The 20,206-nt window shown below is 42.3% G+C and overlaps 2 protein-coding genes across 13 annotated transcripts in view; one reads left to right on the top strand and one right to left on the bottom strand.

Moving 5' to 3' along the window:
* BICRA (BRD4 interacting chromatin remodeling complex associated protein) overlaps positions 1-4,949 on the bottom strand; it is a 107,269-nt gene extending 102,320 nt beyond the window's left edge. For 4 of the 8 annotated variants that reach the window (XM_083626716.1, XM_083626712.1, XM_083626719.1 and 1 more), the window contains exon 1: positions 2,895-3,073. The gene's annotated coding sequence lies outside the window, so the exon portion shown is untranslated. Of the gene's footprint in view, positions 1-2,894; positions 3,079-4,541 lie in introns of those variants that run through there. The other 4 variants (XM_083626711.1, XM_083626717.1, XM_083626714.1 and 1 more) reach the window with 3 other exon arrangements.
* A 2,570-nt stretch (positions 4,950-7,519) lies between these two features.
* ZNF541 (zinc finger protein 541) overlaps positions 7,520-20,206 on the top strand; it is a 33,136-nt gene continuing 20,449 nt past the window's right edge. Inside the window, exons 1-5 of one of the 5 annotated variants that reach the window (XM_083626782.1) lie at positions 7,520-7,903; positions 9,632-9,771; positions 11,414-11,757; positions 15,954-16,197; positions 17,897-19,667. In XM_083626782.1, coding sequence (XP_083482908.1) covers positions 11,454-11,757; positions 15,954-16,197; positions 17,897-19,667 — 2,319 coding nt within the window. In that variant the 5' untranslated portion in view covers positions 7,520-7,903; positions 9,632-9,771; positions 11,414-11,453. Of the gene's footprint in view, positions 8,924-9,631; positions 9,772-11,413; positions 11,758-15,953; positions 16,198-17,896; positions 19,668-20,206 lie in introns of all 5 variants that reach the window. The other 4 variants (XM_083626779.1, XM_083626781.1, XM_083626778.1 and 1 more) reach the window with 4 other exon arrangements.

Here is a 20,206-nt window from a genome sequence, read left to right as displayed (position 1 = left end):
GGGACTTGGTGGGGCCAGATTAGAATGACAGGTGCTCATAGATTTTTTGTAGAATGTAGAGCAAACCATATTGGTACCACTGCTTCATTAGGCACAATGCGAGTGGGAGAGGGCTCAGGTTCTCCATTCCTGCCATACTAATGCACGCATCTTGAGGACTGGAGGAAACCCTGCAACTTCTGAAGTTCTATGAGAGCCAGTGTGGTGTAGTGGTTAAGAGCAGTAGTCTCGTAATCTGGGGAACCGGGTTCGCGTCTCCGCTCCTCCACATGCAGCTGCTGGGTGACCTTGGGCCAGTCACACTTCTCTGAAGTCTCTCAGCCCCACTCACCTCACAGAGTGTTTGTTGTGGGGGAGGAAGGGAAAGGAGAATGTTAGCTGCTTTGAGACTCCTTCGGGTAGTGATAAAGCGGGATATCAAATCCAAACTCTTCTTCTACGATAATCATGACATTAGCACAGGAACATAGGAAGCTGCCTTATACCAGGTTCACCTAGCTCAGTATTATCAGCACTGACCAGGATTTTCAGATGGCTCTCTCCCCACTCTCCCAGATTGAACCTGGACCTTCTGCATGCAAAAAAGATGTCATAGCATTCAGCATTGGCCCTCAAAGTGAGCATAGAGCAGTGGTAATAATAGACCCAGAAAGTTTCTCTGTCTGTAAATAGTTCATGAACTGTTGTGGCCATGTTCTTTCTTTCGTTCTGCTAAACAGTAGATAAATGTTTAGAAATGTATAGTGATTACACATCTTACTTTGTTTGAATGGGCACATGTGTTCATTTGTTTGTATGAGTAGTGTAATGGATGTTACCTACCCCATATTTGATCTACTGGCTACACCCAGCCTTTCCTTTGTGGTTTCTGGGAATTTAAGGTGCAATTCTGTACACATGAATAAGTCTTTTGAACTCAGTGAGGCTTGCTTCCCAGAAGACACAAGACTGGACTGCAGTCAAAACACCACAGAAACAAAACAACTAATAACGAAATAAGTATGTGTTAATAACAATAAAGCAATTTTTAATGTACAACATTCTAGCTATAATGCATAAAACACAGAGGGGTAAGTTTGATATTAAACAAGAGATATTCAAATCAACCACTTCTAATACCTTTTGCAGACAGAAAAATAATTATAGTATAAAATTGATAGCAGGTTATACTGCAAGGGTAGCCAATGTGGTGCCTTCCAGATGTTGTTGGACTACAATTCCTACAAGCCTCAGCCAGTATGAACAGTACTTGGGGATTGTGGGAGCTGTAATTCGACATCTGAATGGCATCATATGGGCTATCTTTGTATGTATCCTACTGTATCCACGAGGATTTATTCTTTAGTAAGTGTGCACAGGATTCCAGCTAAGAAACTGAATAATAATAAAGTTTAGTTCAGTAGAACTTAAAGATAACCATGTTTATAATTACTTATGGAGATTTTGCTTAGCTGCTCTAGAACGGAGTATTCAATGCATACTTTCTGGTTATGGTTTACTAATCAAAATAAATGTTCTGTATCTCATAAATACTAATTGAGCCTGTTATAGAAATTTTTTTGTTAATGCCCTATATTCAGTGCAGCTACAAAACAGTACCAAAAGAGACAGGAGGCTGAATCTGGTGCAGTTTGTAGTGAAGTAAACATATAGTAGACAATAATTGGACTATACATAAATACATTCACATAGTTCACAACTCATGCACTTCTAGATCCTCTATCAAGCAGCTTCCTGCTAGATTTCGTTAGTACCAAAGCAAAACAAAAGCAAACCCAAGTCATTACTGTGCAGTGCTTCACTCCCTCAGTATTACTTTTCTAAAGCCAGTCACATAAGTAAATGTAATCGGGACAGCTCTTAATTACTGTTTTGCATGCTTTATCCAGCAAGACACGCGGCCAACACACACATTGAAACAAGCCAAGGCTTTCTGAGTACAGTACTATATGCAGATGTTCCCAATTCCAAGCTAACAGCCAGACAGGCACCGTCTTAAACGGGCTGTGAGATCAGGCAGCTGAAAGCACAGCTCAGGAAAGGGTCCTCGGCGTACTAATTAAAAACTGGTTTTGCCGGAGAGAGAGTTCTCCTGATTGGTCAAAAGTGGAGCAGATCAGAAAGTAATGGGATGGGCTAAAGGCAGCACCCGTCACCCTGATTAGACAGGTTAAATATGATTGACTAGCGTGGGTAATTAATAAGGGGGTAGGGCTTTCTGCTATGTTTATACCCTGCGATTGGCTGGATTTGAATTATCTCTTACATTCTGTTTAAACTTGGGTGGGACTCGCTTTGGTGCTCTATAAAAGGCAGAGCTGCGAGCGTGGAGGCAAGCGAGCACGGTGAGAGTTTTTAAAGAAGGCAGGATTTAAGCAACTTTGCTCTCCCGGATCATTTCAATGGAGCAGAAAAACCACGTTTTCCACAGCGTTTTTGTAACATATCCGATTGGGAGGTTTTTTAAAAAAATAAAAAAGCTGAGAAAAGAAGAGATTGAAAAGGGTTTTCTGCTCTACATGGCCATTTGCAGTTTCATAAAACAAAACAAACGTGCCGGTCCACTACTGCCGGTGAACTTAAATGCAGTACATTAATAAACGAATCAGAAATCGTTTAACTTTGGACTCGATCACGGATTGTAGCTTGGGATAACACTCCGATTGCGCCTGGGGATGCATCTCGGAAGAGCCATTGCAGCCGTACAGTCTACTCCTATGCAGTGGTTTTACAATGGGAGTTATTTTGCTAATGTTAGTTTTTAAGCATTTTTTTTTTTACAAATGTGCACAGATACACTCGCGCCTGAGCAAGACAGTGGGAAGACATTCTGAACACGTTTCGAAAACTAAACTTGTAAAAACAACAACGAATTTGTATGGATCGGGGAGTACCTGAAACTCACTGGTGGAGCATATGTGCATTGCATGCAGAAGGTTCCAGTTTCAGTCCTCTTATCTCCAAATTCCCCTTATCTGAAACGCGAGTTGTTGCCAATACAGTAGTGCAAAAAACGTTGTGCCAGGGAGGTCAATGGCTTGACTTGGTGTAAAGCAACTTCCTATGTTCCCAGGGCATGCTGGGTAGGTGAGTAGGGCTGCTTATCTCTAGATATGCCGTAGGCATATGCTTGTCAAGCCTTGTTCCACACCACACTTACTGATAGGGAAAACAAGGAAAATCACATCCCATAGACACAAGTGATTTGGATGAGATCTATTCTCAACAGAGGCACTACCTTGAAAGACATCTGGATTCTATACAACACATGAGCAACAGCTGTACGTTTGCTGTACTGCAATGGTTATGCTGCAAGTAACATCCAGGCTAGACTAGTACAATGTATTTATATGTGGGGCAGTTTTTTAAGCCTTTGAAAACTTCAGTTTACAACATGGAGGCTAGATTCTTCCGGGACTCAGCATAACAAGCTTATTACACCTATACTGACATCTCTTATGAAAACTGTTTGTTGAGATTGCTCCAGTTTCAGTTGCCACATCCTTGCTTCCCCGGGCAAATTATGAACCCCACATGTAATCTTGACTGGGTCCCAGTTTGTTTCTGGACACAGTCAAAATTATAACAACTTAAAGCTGGTTTTGAGTTATAAAGTCCTAAGCAATCTGGGACAAGTGTACCTGAGAGACTGCATTTTCTCATATGAACCTATGCAGCAGCTAAGCTTGTAGGAAGTACTTCTGCCTTCTGAGAGGACTCTTTTTCTGCTGGTTGTGCAATAAAGGTTAATGCTCTCTTCCAGATAATATCAGCTGGGGAAGTCTGTCCTATTTACTCAAGAATTTGGTGCTTCAAAATTTGAAAAACACTAAACTGGCAATAGTCCCATTGCATACTTGTTTACTTATTATTTTTATTTATAGACGTATTCATTTACTGCTAAATCACAAAACATGTCAAAACAGTTTACAACATTAAAAAGATTAAAATCATAAAAATTAAAAGCAGTTAAAAAGCAAAAGTTTAAAGCAAGCATTAATAAACCATTGTGGCATATGTATTCTGAATTGCCTATGCAGGCCTAGTGGAATAAAATGTTTTTCGGCATGCATTTAAAAGTTGGGACAAAAGGAACTCACTGAATCTGTATTGGCAGAGTACCAATTCGGGGAATGATTAACGATGCTCCTACCGATGATTCCAGTAATCAAGCTGGAATATAGGCAATCGTGGAGGTACCCTCGACCTAAGTTGTTTAGGGCTTTGTAAATTTATGCAAGGAACTTGGCTCAGAAGTAGATCAGCACCCAGTGTAGCTGCTTTAACAAAAGTGCCACGTGTCCTTGGCCAGAAGCTCCCATCAGCAGTCTGCATCAGCTGGAGCTTCCGAACTAAACCTAAGGGCAGCCCCACATAGAGCACATTGCAGTAATCCAGCCTCGAGATGACCAATGCTTGGACTGCAGAGGTCGGGCTATCCCTTGTCCAGGAATGGCTGTAGTCCTCTAACCGCTATTATACAGTAAAAAGGAGCAGATAGGCAGAAGATAACAAATTTACAACTAGAATTGGACACTTACTTTGTTGTATTGGTGATCCCTTTTTTATCCTCTTCCTTCCTTTCTCTCTCTCTCTCTTTTTTAAAGATATAGCTGACTCCATATTTTTGTTTTCCCAGCAGGAATAGAGTAACAGCACTGTAATGCAATCCTGCCCGCCCTTCCCCCATTGGTATGGGTTAGAATGACCATTATTACTGGCAGGGGAGCAATTGCCATTTGCATTAGAACATTTATCATGTGTCCCTGCAATTTGAAGTGAAAGGGCCTTGTTGGTGGTGCCTCCCTCGCTATGAAACATTCTTTGTAAAGAAACTCACCCAACACCCCTATTATCCTTTAAGGCCAGACTATGACATTTTAAGGGACATGGGTGGCGCTGTGGTCTAAACCACAGAGCCTAGGGCTTGCGGATCAGAAGGCCAGCGGTTCGAATCCCTGCGACGGGGTAAGCTCCAGTTGCTCATGTCCCTGCTCCTGCCAACCTAGCAATTTGAAAGCACGTCAAGTGCAAGTAGATAAATAGGTACCGCGCCGGCAGGAAAGTAAACGGCGTTTCCGTGTGCTGCTCTGGTTTGCTAGAAGTGGCTTAGTCAAGCTGGCCACATGACCTGGATGCTGTCTGCGGACAAATGCTGGCTCCCTCGGCCAGTAAAGCAAGATGAGCGCCGCAACCCCAGAGTCGTCCGCGACTGGACTTAACAGTCAGGGGTTCCTTTACTTTTAAGACATTTTATTCTCCCAGACTGCTTAAGTTCTTGCTATCTTAGTCCCTGTGGTATGGATGGTGGTTTTAACTCCCATGTTGCTGGCTCTTTTTAGCACCTGTGACCTGCATTGTATTTTATTGTTTTGGACTTTTTGTACTGGAATTTTTGCAGTGGACGAGATTTTTAAGATTTATCGTGGGGCTTCATTGTGATGTTTTTGATTGGTTTTATACAATGTCTGTATAGTTAAAGCTATGTTTTTCCCAGTAGTGATGTATGGAAGTCAGAGCTGGACCATAAAGAAGGCTGATCGCCGAAGAATGGATGCTTTTGAATTATGGTGCTGGAGGAGACTCTTGAGAGGCCCATGGACTGCAAGAAGATCAAACCTCTCCATTCTGAAGGAAATCAGCCCTGAGTGCTCACTGGAAGGACAGATCCTGAAGCTGAGGCTCTAATACTTTGGCCACCTCATGAGAAGAGAAGACTCCCTGGAAAAGACCCTGATGCTGGGAATGACTGAGGGCCCAAGGAGAAGGGGACGACGGAGGACGAGATGGTGGGACAGTGTTCTCAAAGCTACCAGCATGAGTTTGACCAAACTGCCGGAGGAAGTGGAAGACAGGAGTGCCTGGCTTCTCTGGTCCTTGGGGTCACGAAGCATCGGACAGGATTAAACGACTAAACAACAGCAATAACGCCAGAGAACTCGATTTATGAGATGTCTAACAATAAATAAATATTCTGAAACAGAACAAAATTTCTTCTGAATTAAAATTAGATCAGCTGTTTATAGGGTAATCATATTAATTTACTGAATTGTAGGAAGGTATAATAATGATAAACAATAATAAAGCAGGACGAAATCAGAATAGAATTGTTATCAATGATACTATTTTTTAAAGAAAGTAAGAAAATATATAGAGTAAAATACAACTATTTCACATCAAAAACATGAGAGAAAAATCAGGAATTCAATTGATTTCAATGAAAACAAAAATTCACACTGGAGGAATTAAAAGGATTTTCATCACTAATGCACCAGGCACAATTAACATGAACAACTAAAATGGCTAAAACCTGCAACCAGGAAGCTTTCAATTAAAGGTACAAAAGCCCTGAAAAGATTCAATAGCACTACTCTGCCTGTATACACTGGACAGGCTGCATGTGTAGGGGTGCCAAACTAGGTCTTTGACCAAGGTCAAATAAAGTTTAGTTTCACCCTTGGGGCAGAATATATTTTCCACATCCATGCACACTTTTTGCACTAAAAATTGGATCCTCATTCCCTGCTGTGTATGGGATGAGGACAGACCCTCGTTTTAATTCCTATCATCACCTACAGCTTCACTGAGGATACCGTATATTGCAGCTGCTAGCTTCCTTTTCTGGCAATTTCTTTTAATTGTTTCTTGATAAGCAGATATCCAAAACTTAAAAGCTGCATCTCTATTCCAGCAAAAGCCGCTTTCTGAGTTTCTATTTGCCAGTCAGAAGCGTTACCAGAAAAAGGAGTTGGCAAACCATATATAATCCAAATAAAGCCAGTTGTGCTAAAGTGCCATTGAAATCAATGGGCTTAATTTAGTTGTAATTGACTGTGAAGAAGGGTGGAATAGAAATACATATAAAATTGGATTTTGTTTTTATTATGTATTTGGATCTTGCGATTTTATGTGGTAACCATATAAATAATTGGGCTTTTTTCATTATGTATTTTATTACGTGTTCTTTCATCTTGACATTCTTATGTGGTAACCGCCCCGAGACCTGTGGCGCGTACAGGGCGGTATACAAATGTGGCGGGCAAACCCCCCCAAAAAACGTAAAATATTCCCTCACGGAAACGGTGCGCGACGAGATGACACGCCATACCTCCGGCTGCTTCCCCCCCCCCACCCCGTACCTCATTCCCTCACAGCTTCCCCTCCACGACTCCATCCCCTCCTTATCCTCCCCTCACGTAGCTGTACTAGGTAAGTCGGGGGGGGGGGGGAGGTTGTTCGCGCCTTGCCAACCTCCTCACAAAATGGCGGCGCCGGGCTACCGGCTACTCCCTTGCCCTTCCCGCCAAAACGCACGCACGTACCCTCACTCCCCCCCCCACGACGCTTACACCCTCCCCGCGTAGAGCGAGCGAGCGAAGCGCCGCTTTATTGTCGCCCTCCCCTTCCAGCCTCGAGCCCGTTCGGGCGCCAGGCGCGCGTGGGCGGACCCCAGTCGGCGTCTGGGCGTGGCCGGCGCGTGCAGAAGAAGAAGAAGAGGAGGGGGAGGGGGGACTAAATAAATAAATAGAGAGGGAGGGGGAGGAGGAGGAGAGCGGGGCGCGCGACGACGGGTAAAGCAGCGGCCTGTTTCTGCCTGTGCGCGCGCCCGCGCCCGCGTCGTCCTCCTCGCTCTCTCGTTCCCCTTCCTCAGGGAAGGCTCCTTTCTTCTCTCCCTCGCCCCCTCAGGTGCAGCTTGCAACCGTCCCTCGCCCCCCAAGGCCGCTCCACCACCACCACCACCCGGCCCCATTGAGGAGCAAGCCCCGCACCACCTCAGGAGGGAGACCCGCTCCCCTCTGCAAAGTAGGGGGGGCTAAGGCTCCTCGCCCCACTTCAGGTCCCTCTCGCCACACCAGGTCACCATTTGTGTCAGGAGCGACAAAGAGAGCTTTTTCCATCTGTGGTAAGGGGCTCTCCCTCCTCACCTCAGCGAAGGAGGACTTGTGCAAATGCGCCCCCCCTAACCCCCCCCCCCGTGGCAGTTGCTCCCTTGTGGGGACAAGCGAGGCCCAGCGGGTCTCTGGAAAGCGGGGTGGGGTCGGTTGCACATACTTATATGGGGGTCGCTGCAAGCCTCCGTTTTGTTAGGGGGAAGGGGGCTGCTGGCGAAGGGGGCTCCCCGCCCCACTTTTTGGGGGGCAGCCACTCCTAGGACTTCCTGGGAAACTTTCCCGTTGCTGTGTTTCCCCCCTTCCTGTAGAGAAGAATATGGAGCCCTGGCACCGTTGGGAAAGAGAATCTTAATTCGGATCTTGCCCCTTCGTCAGGGTTAAAAATACATAACAGCGTTTCAAGTGCTGCAGCAGGTTTTTAGGGTTTTCTCTGCACCTGTTTTTTTTTTTTTAAGGCTCAGGATGGGATGGAGAGGTTAAGGCTGCAATGCTTTTATATAGCCCCATTTACTACCCCGGGGTTAGTTAAGGCTCATTCGATTCAACAGGGCTTGCTTTGGAGTAGTCGTGCAAAGGATTGCACTCTTAGGAAGGGAAGCCCTGTGTTAACGTTTCATTGCTTTTCAGTGGAATTTTGTGATAGGAGAGAAAAGCAGTGAAATGCAAGAGAACAGCTAAAAACCATGGGTGTCAACCGGTGGAAAGGTTTCAGTTAAGCTGCCACTTAAGCAATCTAGTAAATAAGTTTGCGTATGCTAAAACTTAAACATAGGTTTATATACACCACTTTATACACTGAAGGAAGTGCAAAATAATGTATACTTCAAGAAAAGCTGCTATGACGGGGGGGTAATCCATTTGTAATATTTTCAGCCTATGCCATTACTTAGTTAAAAATTAGCTTTCCTGGGTTTCTCTCGTTCTCAAAGGAAACCCAAACATAAAAATACTGTAAAACTTCCAAAAGATGCTGAAGCTTTGGAATTTTTTGAGGACAGGACTTCATAATTGTGCAACAGCTAAAAAGAGAAGTAAATTTATTTGGTATTTGCTCTTGGTACATGAATGGGATAAGGTATCCCAACCCACTTAAGTGTAGCTAGGAAATAATCTTTTTATCAGTAATCACACCTTATCATTTGAAAACATGACCTAAAAATATCTGCATGATAAAATTCTGATGTTCATATTTGTATGTAAAGCTTTTATTCCCCACTGCTATGAGCAGGCTTTTAAAAAATTCCTTATTTTTATCCTGTGAAATTAAGATATCTCCCTAACACCTTTTTGCTTTTATAAGCCTGCACTACAAGCATCAATGGTTTGTGTACCTTGGTCCTTTGCTCTGGAATGTTGGGTGCTGTGATATGGATAGGTTGTAAGTGGCATTATGTTTATAGTGCCTGGATACAGAGCATTATATATTCATAAAATTCCATTTAATAATATGCCCACACCCAGCCAACAATCTTTCCTTTTTCTCTCCATCCCAAATTAAGAGATCGTGTGCCCCTCAGTATTACAGCAACAAATATTTCCTCCCAACGTGGAGTTAAAAATTGTGTACCCTTGTCTGTTAGATCCAGTGGGAAGAATTTAAATATATTTGTATACGCACCCTGTCTTACAAAGAGAGGTTGAGTTGATTCTGTTGATAGCAAGGAGGAGCCTTAAATACTCAATGTCATTCTTCTTAATGGATATGAATTTAAACTATTCTCTACTCATTCTATCCTTAGAGCACATCTTTCCAAGAGTTCTCCCAAAAATAATACTGGACTTGTAGGATTTTGAATGGCGGCCACTAATACCCAGTTAAAATTGTGAAGACAGAAAGAAGTGCTGATGAACTTTGCTTAATCCTTGGTGAATAATACCTGTAAGCTATTCTTAAATATAAGCATTTGCAAATTAGGAGTCTCCATGGATAGTTTTGTATATGTAAACTCTTGCCCCTTTTTGCAAAATTTATCATGTTTACATTTCTGTTAAGCCCAGAGATAGTGGTCACATATTGTAGTGTTCTAAACATGCATGTACATTTAAAAAAAATAATTTGCCACTTTTTATTTATATATGGGGATGTTTATGGCCCACCTTTTAAGGCCTAGGCTTGCAATGCAGCAAGACAACACAATACATTAAAAAGAATAAAAATCCTGTAGAAACCTGGAATAATGTGTATTCAAACAGCAAAACTGCAAAAAGAATCCAGAAAGCCACATAAAATAACAACCTTTTTTCTGGGTGGTGGTGGTAAGTTGTTAGCCATTGGTGGAACATAAATAATGAGGTACGCAGTCCAATCTCTTGGGGCAGTAAGTTATTATGGACAGCTTCACATGTAACACTAAGCCAAAATAATACATTAATCTTTTGAAAATGCTCATGGGGAATCTGTAGACCTACCTATATTGCAGTACATCTATTATTTGTGGCAGTACCTTCATCTTATATGTGATCCTCATCCGAAACACTAAATTTCAGTAGAGATTTTTGTTATTAACCTATTTAAATTAAATTTGATCATTTGAGAAATAACAGTAGGAATCAAAATCCCTAGCTATGTTATTTATTTAACAAAATTTGTATACCGCTTGATTGTAATAAGACCTCAAACGTCAGTATGATCTATATGATCATGCTTAATTTAATCATGGGGTAACCCTCATTTGAAGATATGGAGGCAACCCTTTTTTTGGGGTGGGTAGAGTGTGGGATTAATACAATAGATCATCTGATAAGTATAGATGGAGAATTTTTACAATGATTCTTCATTGAGGGTTAGATACTATTTACCAATGAAGATTAAATGCTAATTTTAATCTGTTTCAGTATTTTAACTTTTGTATGTTTTAAAATAGGGTTGTAAATTTTTCTTGATATTATTGTCTTAGCTTTTTGTAAACCACTTCTGAGTTTTTTCACAGTCAAGTGATGTATACTTTTTAGGAAATACCGTAAATTTATAACATTAAATAATATTTTCAGTAACAGCACACTTCGGTGTCTGTTTATGGTCCATCGACTTTGAATGCTTTATCATCGCCTGAACTGCTGGAAGGAATACTTGGTTGGTTGCAAAATATAAAACCAGTTACTAGTTTTTATAAATGCATATATGGAAGTTTTTAATGCTTGATGTTTTACTGTGGTTTTATCATTTGTTTGAGCTCCAGTGTGGCTAGAACAACCCAGTCAGATGGGCAACATAGAAATAAATTATTATTATTATTATTATTATTATTATTATTATTATTATTATTGGAAGCTCGTAAAGTAGACGATCAGCAGGTTAGAGAAGAATGGAACAAGGGAATTTAGAGTGTACTATACAACCTAAACAATGGCAAATTGCTTTAGAATCTATACGGAATATTTCTTTAGATGTAGAATTGGCATGAGTCCTGGTATTGCTCTGACTTGTGCATGCCTATGATTCTTCAAAACTGTTCAACACTTGTGACTCTGTCTCAAAGCCCCTTTGCTCTTTCCCATTTCCATTTTGATCTTTTGTTTAGGAACCTTGACCCAAATTACAAACACAGAAGGTGGTTGAATATGGACCAGTACCACCTCAGTGATGAAAGTTCGCTCCACTCTGAGATGCAGCTTCATGAGTTTTCAGGGAATCAGGCTTTGGACTGCAGTGATAATTTCGGCCACGATCTGTGTCCAGACATGAGAGACATGATTTATTCAGGATTGAGCAACTTGGATGTGGACCCCAGCCTTTCAGCCACAAATATGAATAATGACTCCTTGGAAGACAATCTTGACACCTTATCTTTGTACTCGGTGAAGGACTGTGATTCTACTAAACTCCTTGATGATTGTGACCCAGACTCACGGCCACTCTTGCATGGTGAGTAACCCTGGTTACAGTGGTAAATAACCAATGTGGCAAAATGTGTAAGGCAGGAATGCGAAAACTGGCTTGCCAGATGTTGTTGGACTACAACTCCTATCAGACACAGCCAGGATGGCCAGTGGTCAGAGGTTATGAGAACAGTTATCCAACCGCATCTGGAGCGTCCCAGGTTCCCCATCTTTGCCTAAATACGGGCTTCCTCAAACTCTGCCCTCCAGCTGTTTTGAGACTACAGTTCCCACCATCCCTGACCACTGGTCCTGCTAGCTAGGGATCATGGGAGTTGTAGGCCAAAAACATCTGGAGGGCCGAGTCTGAGGAAGCCTGCCTAAATAGAACCTGGAAAGCTTTCTTTTTTCCATTCAGCTATGGGTTCCTTTTCTAGTCAAGGCACTCCTCTCCGAAATAGGAATACGTAGTAATTGTTCCATTTCACACTTCAGTGCCATGTGTACACTGGTGTTTCTGCACAACAAGGATTATGAAGTATCAATGGGAGATGCATGTCTTTAGATGTACAATGGGCATGTGCTAGAGACCTGCAGACCATGGCTTGTTTTGTGGAAGTTACGGATCCCAAAGCATTTTGCAAGCAGAAATAATTAAGTTCTACAAAATTTTGATAAAGATCATAGGTGTGCAGGTTTGTAAGGAGAAATTTGCATTTATTGTCCCCTTTTTCTGGGGAGGGGAATCTTATGCATCCTCATGTGACTGTTTAGGCATCTCTTGACTTTTTAATGCCAACAGGTCTATGCAGTTGTTTAAGGTTTTGTTGAATAGCCTGTCATTTTAATTACTATTCTGTATTGCTTTTAATATTTTTTAATCATTTTATATTGCTTTACACTGCCCTGATGTTTTATGATGTGGAGGTATATAAATAAATGAATATATTAATATAGTAATTTGCACTGGAAAATCACATATGCTGTATTAGCCATTCAGTTTTGATTCAACGTGATGTTGTCTTCATGAGTATTGCCTGTTTCTTTCAGTATGGCGATGTGGCGTCATTGCATAATCACAGTGTGTGTAAACTTTGAGATTTTGAAATGAGGGTATTTTTCTTAAGGGTAGGGGAAAATAGCATTTCTGGCAAGGTAAAAATGTACAAAATTGCCAAAAGCAAATACAAATACCAGCCTAATTTTTCAGTGGAGCAACTGAGAAACAAAACTCATCTCTTGGAACACTTTCTTGGGATAATGTCATAGACTTAATTTTTCTGTAAAGTGCCATGAGACATTTATTGCTCCTTGGAAAAAATAATAGATAAAGATGACTACACTACAATATGATAAGAATATGTTCCCCTTCTGTCTAGTTTCTTTTCAATTGCATCCAGGATAAAGGAAATGCTCTCTGTGGAGTCTTTGCAGTGCACACTCCAGCTGCAGCTGGGAAAAAAGCTACACTGAAGAAACATGCCAAATCTAACTGTTAGGACCGAACATCTTAGCTTCCTTTTAAATCAAATAATTAATTTCCTGTTGAACCTTTGTAGCTTTTGTTATTTTCTCCACAATTAAGTTTTCAGTTGAATTGGTTTACTCTAAAATCTGCAGTGAAAAGCTAAGACATGAAATTTTCAGGTCTAAGTTTGCTGGACAAAACAACAGTCAGCTGTGATCGTTATTGGGATTAGGTGCTTCCATCATTTGAGGCATTTAGTTGACAGCACAGCACTTTAGAAGATTAATTCTCCTTGGAATTATACCTTCATTAGATGAAGTTGACTGAACGTTACATGCTGCCAGGCTTGGGTTGAAATGCTTTTATTTAAGCTCCATCTTATATGCAATTAAATATGCACATACCATACCATAGCTGTGTTGGTTTTTGGTTGTTTTTGGTAATATATGAAGTGGAAATCAGTTCTTAAAAGAGATCGGCAGTAATGGGGACATGTGAATGGAGAGTAGCTTAGATAAATTTAAAATGGAACAAAATTGACAGTGTAGTAGTGCCCTAGTAAGAACAATGAAATAATTTTGGTCATCAGGAGTGAGCTTTGTTGATCAGGTGCAGTAATGCTGAACAAATGCAAGGCCTCCGTTTTAGAGGAAGGGAATGCTACGCTACCGTCATAATTTTAACTTAATTACCTGAATGGATTTTTTAACTAGGCACTCAATTTAGTGCCAAAATCCTAAAAGCAGATAAAATAGAACCTCAAAACTTGTTAACTATGAAATCAGTGAGTCTGCTTCATGAGCAAGCAGTTTGGCAATAAGAGGTTAACTCTTATTAAAAAGTTCAGTATTGGTTTAAATAGTTACTAGAGAGGAGGAAGGTGCATGTTTCTAGAGGGCCAGAAGTTCCCACACCTGTTTGTTAGTGATATGACCACTTTAGCAGTGCAGAAAGGGTGCTTGTATAAGAGGCAAAAGAATACTTTAAAATTCAGCAGGGTCTACCCATGCTCTCTTGAGTTGTATATGTACTTCATTTATGTGCAGTTTTTGTTCTTCATTCCACCCTGCAGCAAAAATGTAAATCCTGTGTGTTTATACTAGAGATCTGGGTATTCTGGGTAATTTTCCAATGCTCTGAATGCATTGGAGTGTTTAGGATATTTGACATACACTCGTGCACACGTATAGAATTAAGTGTTTGTGTGTTGTGCTCTAAGACATTTGCTGCTGGTAGTACAGTTACTGTTAAAAATGGTATGGGATCGAATCATGTAACCTGGGCTTGCTTTAAGCCTGTTTTTATATTTGCTTTGCTATGCACTCTTAACATGCCCTGAGACTGCTGGGTGGATCAGGATACAAAGCTTCATAAAATATTGTGGGATGACCAGTATGCTTAGGTATAATTAAACTTTGGAAGGAACTTAGAAGGGAATATATTAAAGGTCCAATTGCCTGTATTTCCATGCTTTACTTTGCTTCATATTTTGTGGTTTTAAATCTCTACTGTGGTTCCTCTCACCAAAGAGGACTTGCCCCAAACCTGGATCTTGGCATCCAGGGAATTCTCCTTTTATACCTCCGCCCCACCCTTGCATTATGTTCATTTAACAAACATAATTCAATTTGACATTATGTTCATTTTATGAAATTTCCATACCAGTTGATTATAGTAAAACCTCTAAGCAGTTCAATATTGCTAGATCATGACTGGAAGAAATTAATTGCATTGGGGAAATAATTTTAAACAGTTTATCGCCATCACCATCATTATAAACATTGACATTTTTAAATAAGAACAGTTGTTGTTGGTTTTAACAAGCTTTAGCATCTTGTGTAGTTGGTTTAATAATAGGGGTAAGAGGTGTTCCCTTCTGAAAGTATTTGGAATTGAGGAAGAAATGGAACTGTCAGGGCTTCAGTCCTCTGAGCTGCCTGCTCCTATCCTGTTGTGTTGAATGGGCTCAGCCCTACTGCTTTTAAAAGGATCCTTTTTACAAAGAACCAGCAGGCAGGAGAATCCATAGTTAATGCACCTGGGTTTTTTGTGCTGACTGAGAAGAGAACGGGATTTGTTTACCGTGTCTGCTTCCGCAGAGAATACCAGTCCCAAAGTTAGTATGTGCACCCTGTTTTCTGCTGCCAGGAACATTCACCAGTAACCAAGGGAGCTAGATGTGTGAAGCCCCCAGAAATAATTTGGGGAGGGGAGGTTCTTCAGAACCTCTCAAAATATGTAAAAATGTATAAAAATCGTCCAGTAGCACCTTAGAGACCAACTAAGTTCTTGGTATAAGCTTATACCAAGAACAAACTTAGTTGGTCTCTAAGGTGCTACTGGACAATTTTTAATATATATATATATATATATATATATATATATATATATATATATATTTCGACTGCATCAGACCAACACGGCTACCTACCTGAATTCTGAACCTCTGTTATTTAAGCCCCTCAATGTCCCATTGATGTTGTTCTCACCTTGAAAATGCAAGGAGTAATACTTGGCATTTATATGACATTTTTCGTGAGTGTCATGTTCATTATCTCACTATTTTTTTAAAAGCAACCTTACAAGGTAGGTCAATTTTATTATCCCATAGTGCAGATGGGATAAGATGTGGGGATGGAGAGATAAGCGGCTTGCCAAATGCTGCCTAGTGGGTTTGTGGCATTGAGATTTGAACCAGATACTTAATTGCTCACACTGTCATTGACTGTACAAAGCCAGATGCTATGAACTAAAAGTTGTCTTTGCTTATATAGAATTGGGACTTCCTGCCCCTTCAGCACCGAAAGAAGTGGAGCAAGGAGGCAGATCCAGTTCTGGCAGTGGAAGGAGAGGAAAGCACCAGCAAAACTCCCCTCAAGCCCCTTTCCTGGATTGCAGCCTCTGTGGAAAAGTTTTCAGTAGCACCAGCTCTCTCAGCAAACACTACGTGACTCACAGCCAGGAACGGAAGCATGTCTGTAAGATCTGCAGCAAAGCATTTAAGCGCCAGGACCACCTGTATGTATCTGTTTGCCAGTAAAACTGATTTAAATGTATAGACAGTTTCTGCTACTGTAGAAATTTGGCTTGATCTAGTTTGGCTAGGGCCTGGTACAAATGCACATAGACCTAGTATTCCTTAGTAATGCAAGACATAATCTGCCTCCACTTAAGAAGATGGTGAAACTACCCAGGGAGTTGCTCACACTCTTTCTCTCACCCTCTTTCTTTTGTACCCCTCTCTTTCCTAACTGCATACCTAGGTCCGTGCTTCCTCAAACTCTTGTTTCCTTGATAATGCTGACTGCTCTGCCATTCTCAAGGAGCAGAGCAGCTCAGCCAGTGGTGGCCAGAGAGGTACTCCTAACTGCCCAGTCCATCTCTGATAGGAAAGGCAGCTGAAGTAATTAATAGCAGAGGCTTTACCACCACCACCACGGAAAATCATTCAGTGTAGTGGTCATAGAATCATAGAGTTGGAAGAGACCACAAGGGCCATCGAGTCCAACCCCCTGCCAAGCAGGAAACACCATCAGAGCACTCCTGACATATGGTTGTCAAGCCTCTGCTTAAAGACCTCCAAAGAAGGAGACTCCACCACACTCCTTGGCAGCAGATTCCACTGTCGAACAGCTCTTACTGTCAGGAAGACAGTATGTTTAGGTGGAATCTTCTTTCTTGTAGTTCCCATTTGTTCCTTGACAGATGACTTGGAAATTACTGGTTGTCTTGGCGGACCCATTTAATGATTTTTCTGCCTATTGTAAAAAAATTGTAATGCACTGTGTTAGATTCTGTGTGATTTTTTTAACTGTATTTTTATTGCTTGTGTTATTTCCTATATTGTATTTTATAGTACAGGCAACTCCCCAATTGCGCAGGGGGTGCGTTTTGGGTCATCACAAATATCGACAGGATGCATGTAAGCCCGCCCTGCCCCGACCCCTTCCAGGGCGGAAAATGTCGTGCGCATCAGCGATCACATCTGCCTCGAATGCACACAAAATGGGAGTTGCCTGTATTGTAATTTGCATTTCATAGAATTCAGATTTTAACACAAAAAACACAATATTAAAAACAAAATTACTAACAAATGTACAGCTAAAATTTAATATGGATATTTATTGCGGGTATTCCACTGACTACCTGAATGAAGCTCGTGCACCACTGGTAGTCCAATAACCACAGTTTGTGAACCCCTGCTTTACCCTAATATAACAATATAGTTGATAAAAGTGAGGATTTCATTTGCCTTACTTCGCCAAACCTTTATTAGGCGTTACAAATATAGGCCATCATAAAACATCCATATGTAAAATTTTAGCATATATACAAATAAACATCCATGTAGAAAAATGTAATAATGAGGATTTTCATTGGAGTTTCTTTCCACTAAATAGTGCCATTCACCATTCTAATACTCTTGATAAAAACTCAGCCACCCTTGCAGTTACTTCCGGGTTAATGTCAGATATTTCCATTGCGCTGCACTGTTAGACTACCCAATAAAGGGGATAGCACGTGTTTGCATAGCTGGTTGTACAATGGACAGTAGAAAAGAATACGTTCTGTGTCTGGCACATTCAAACAACATCCGCAATGTCTGTTGTTTCTGGGGATGTTTAAATATTTTGGTGGTTGATTGTGATAATAAGATTAGCTTACTCTTCTATATTCTGATCTTGTTAAAAAAAATTTTTTTAACCTTTCATCTCAGGAGTGGCCACATGCTGACACACCAAAAAACGAAGCCGTTTATTTGCATAGAACAAGGTTGCAATAAGAGTTACTCAGACCATCGGTCACTGCGCCGGCATTATGAAATGCACCACGGTTTGAGGTTGTTAAAGGATGAAGAAGCTTGTGAGGCCTCCCCACCCCTCCACGATTCACGTGTGCAGGTGGGATCTAGTGGCATGAGAACTGCAGAGAGGCTGACTGTTCACCCTGAATCCCAGGCCCCTAATAATTCCCTCCTGCCCCACAGAGACCTGTTGAGGTGTCTTGTAAGTAGCTTAGTCAGCCAGAAGCTCCCGCCTGCTTCTTCAACCTCTGTGGGACAGCCCGAGTCTGATTCTAGGGGATCCGAGCAGCCTTGCGCCTCTGTCTGCGGTCAGATTTCTTGTGTGCCAACAAGCACTGCAGTGCTCACAGAAGCCACCAGTGATAAAGTGACGAAGGAGCTTTACCCTTGTCAAAAGAACGCCGCCTCTTCCAGTGTGTACACCATCATAAACCCTGGGAGTTTATCTGTACTTGGACCAGCAGAAAACATTGCAAACTTGCCAGACAGGCAGCCACATTCAGAACCTCAGTTTCCATTAGAAACCACAGCCCTGGAGTATTGGTCGAACAGTGGTGTGCCTCGTTTTCCATTATTCAGAGGCCAGAAAATTCCCGCCACCTCTCACCAGTCAAGTGGCAACTTCCAATGGGTCAGAAATGTGCCACCAACCTACACGCAAAGCAAAGGAAACGGTGTTTATCTTGCTCAGATGCCACCTGCTGCAGGTCAGGATGCTTCCCAAGGCCTCGTGGGACCCTCCCATGCTTTTGACTCCCTGTCGCAAAACTTTGAGCGCCCAGATGTTTTATCGTTCACTCCAGCCCTCTTAAAGTCACAGGGGGAGATCCCTGGAGAGCCGAATCTCAGTGGCTTTGAAGAGTCTTTCAGGCCAGCAACAAGGCTTCCAGATCCTATAAAGCACAGTGTGCTGCAGAAGGGTGAAGCCACACCGCTGTTCAGGCAGCTCTTAATGAAATCCCAGGAATCCTCTGTGAATCAGGATCAGCTTCAAGTCCAGGGTCGCCTGTTCCAAAGGATCACCAAATCTCAGCACATTGTGTCCCACACACAGCTGTTGGCTCCGTTGCAACTGGCAGCTGCAGAGACTGAGCAGGTGGTAGCGAAACCACTTCAGAGTGTGTTTCCGCAGCAGGCAGGTTTGGTTCATCCAGCTCCTGAGCCTGCTGAAAGCGGAGGGTCCCCCTTGCGCGTAAAAAACGCCTTGTCCCAGTTTCAGAAGGACTTCTCGTTGGGCAGTGAGAAAGAAGGGCAACAGCCAGCTTCTCCTCCGCAGTCCTTTCAGCTACTTGCCGTGCCTTCTGCAAGCACAGGCAGCGTTTCTCATCCCAAGCACACCAGGACCTTGAAAAGATGCCTGGAGCTCAAAGACTTCTCTAGCCCTAGCCAGTCTGTAACGTACGAAAACACCCCGGGAAACCACACATACGGGAAGCCGAGGCAGCTGGAGAATGGCTCTCCCGTATTGAGGAAGAAAGAGAAGAGTAAGGCTTGCGTCAAAGAACCAGGCTGCAAAGGGCATTCTCGCAGTGGCAGACCTCGCCGGAAGGAGAAGCTGAAGTTCGACACGGCTCCCATGGCTTCTCCCAGTCAAGTGGCCATGGCTTCCTTTTCTTTGCCTAGCACCTCATTTGATAGTGGGGCCAGAGCGAAACCAAAGCTGACCATTTTCAACAGGATTCAGGCATGTTCAAACCGTAACATGTTCATGTTTTATTTCTTTACGTGTTTACAGTATTGGTGGGGTTAGATAGCACCTTTCTCTAAAGTTTATGTCAAGGCAGCTGTTAGCGTGCCTATAGCTGTGTTTCCCAAACTTGGGTCTCCAGCTGTTTTTGGAATACAACTCCCACCATCCCTAGCTAGCAGGACAGGGATGATGGGAATTGTAGTCCAAAAAACAGCTGCAGACCCAAGTTTGGGAAATACTGGTCTCTAGCTTCTGGGAACTTGGAGGGAACTTAACAAAATTCTTCAGATAGTGTGAGCTGTTAGCCAATAACTGATTTTATTTATTTTAGCAGAAGCCATTCTTGGATTTAAGCAAGGTCTAATAGGTGGGACGCGGGTGGCGCTGTGGGTAAAACCTCAGCGCCTGGGACTTGCCGATCATCAGGTCGGCGGTTCGAATCCCCGCGGCAGGGTGCGCTCCCGTCGTTCGGTCCCAGCGCCTGCCAACCTAGCAGTTCGAAAGCACCTCCCGGTGCAAGTAGATAAATAGGG

This window comes from Podarcis filfolensis (assembly GCF_964270895.1).
Source record: "Podarcis filfolensis genome assembly, chromosome: 8".
Taxonomy (NCBI): domain Eukaryota; kingdom Metazoa; phylum Chordata; class Lepidosauria; order Squamata; family Lacertidae; genus Podarcis; species Podarcis filfolensis.
The sequence above is the reverse complement of the archived record's forward strand: the minus strand, read 5'-3'. Positions and strand labels throughout refer to the sequence as shown.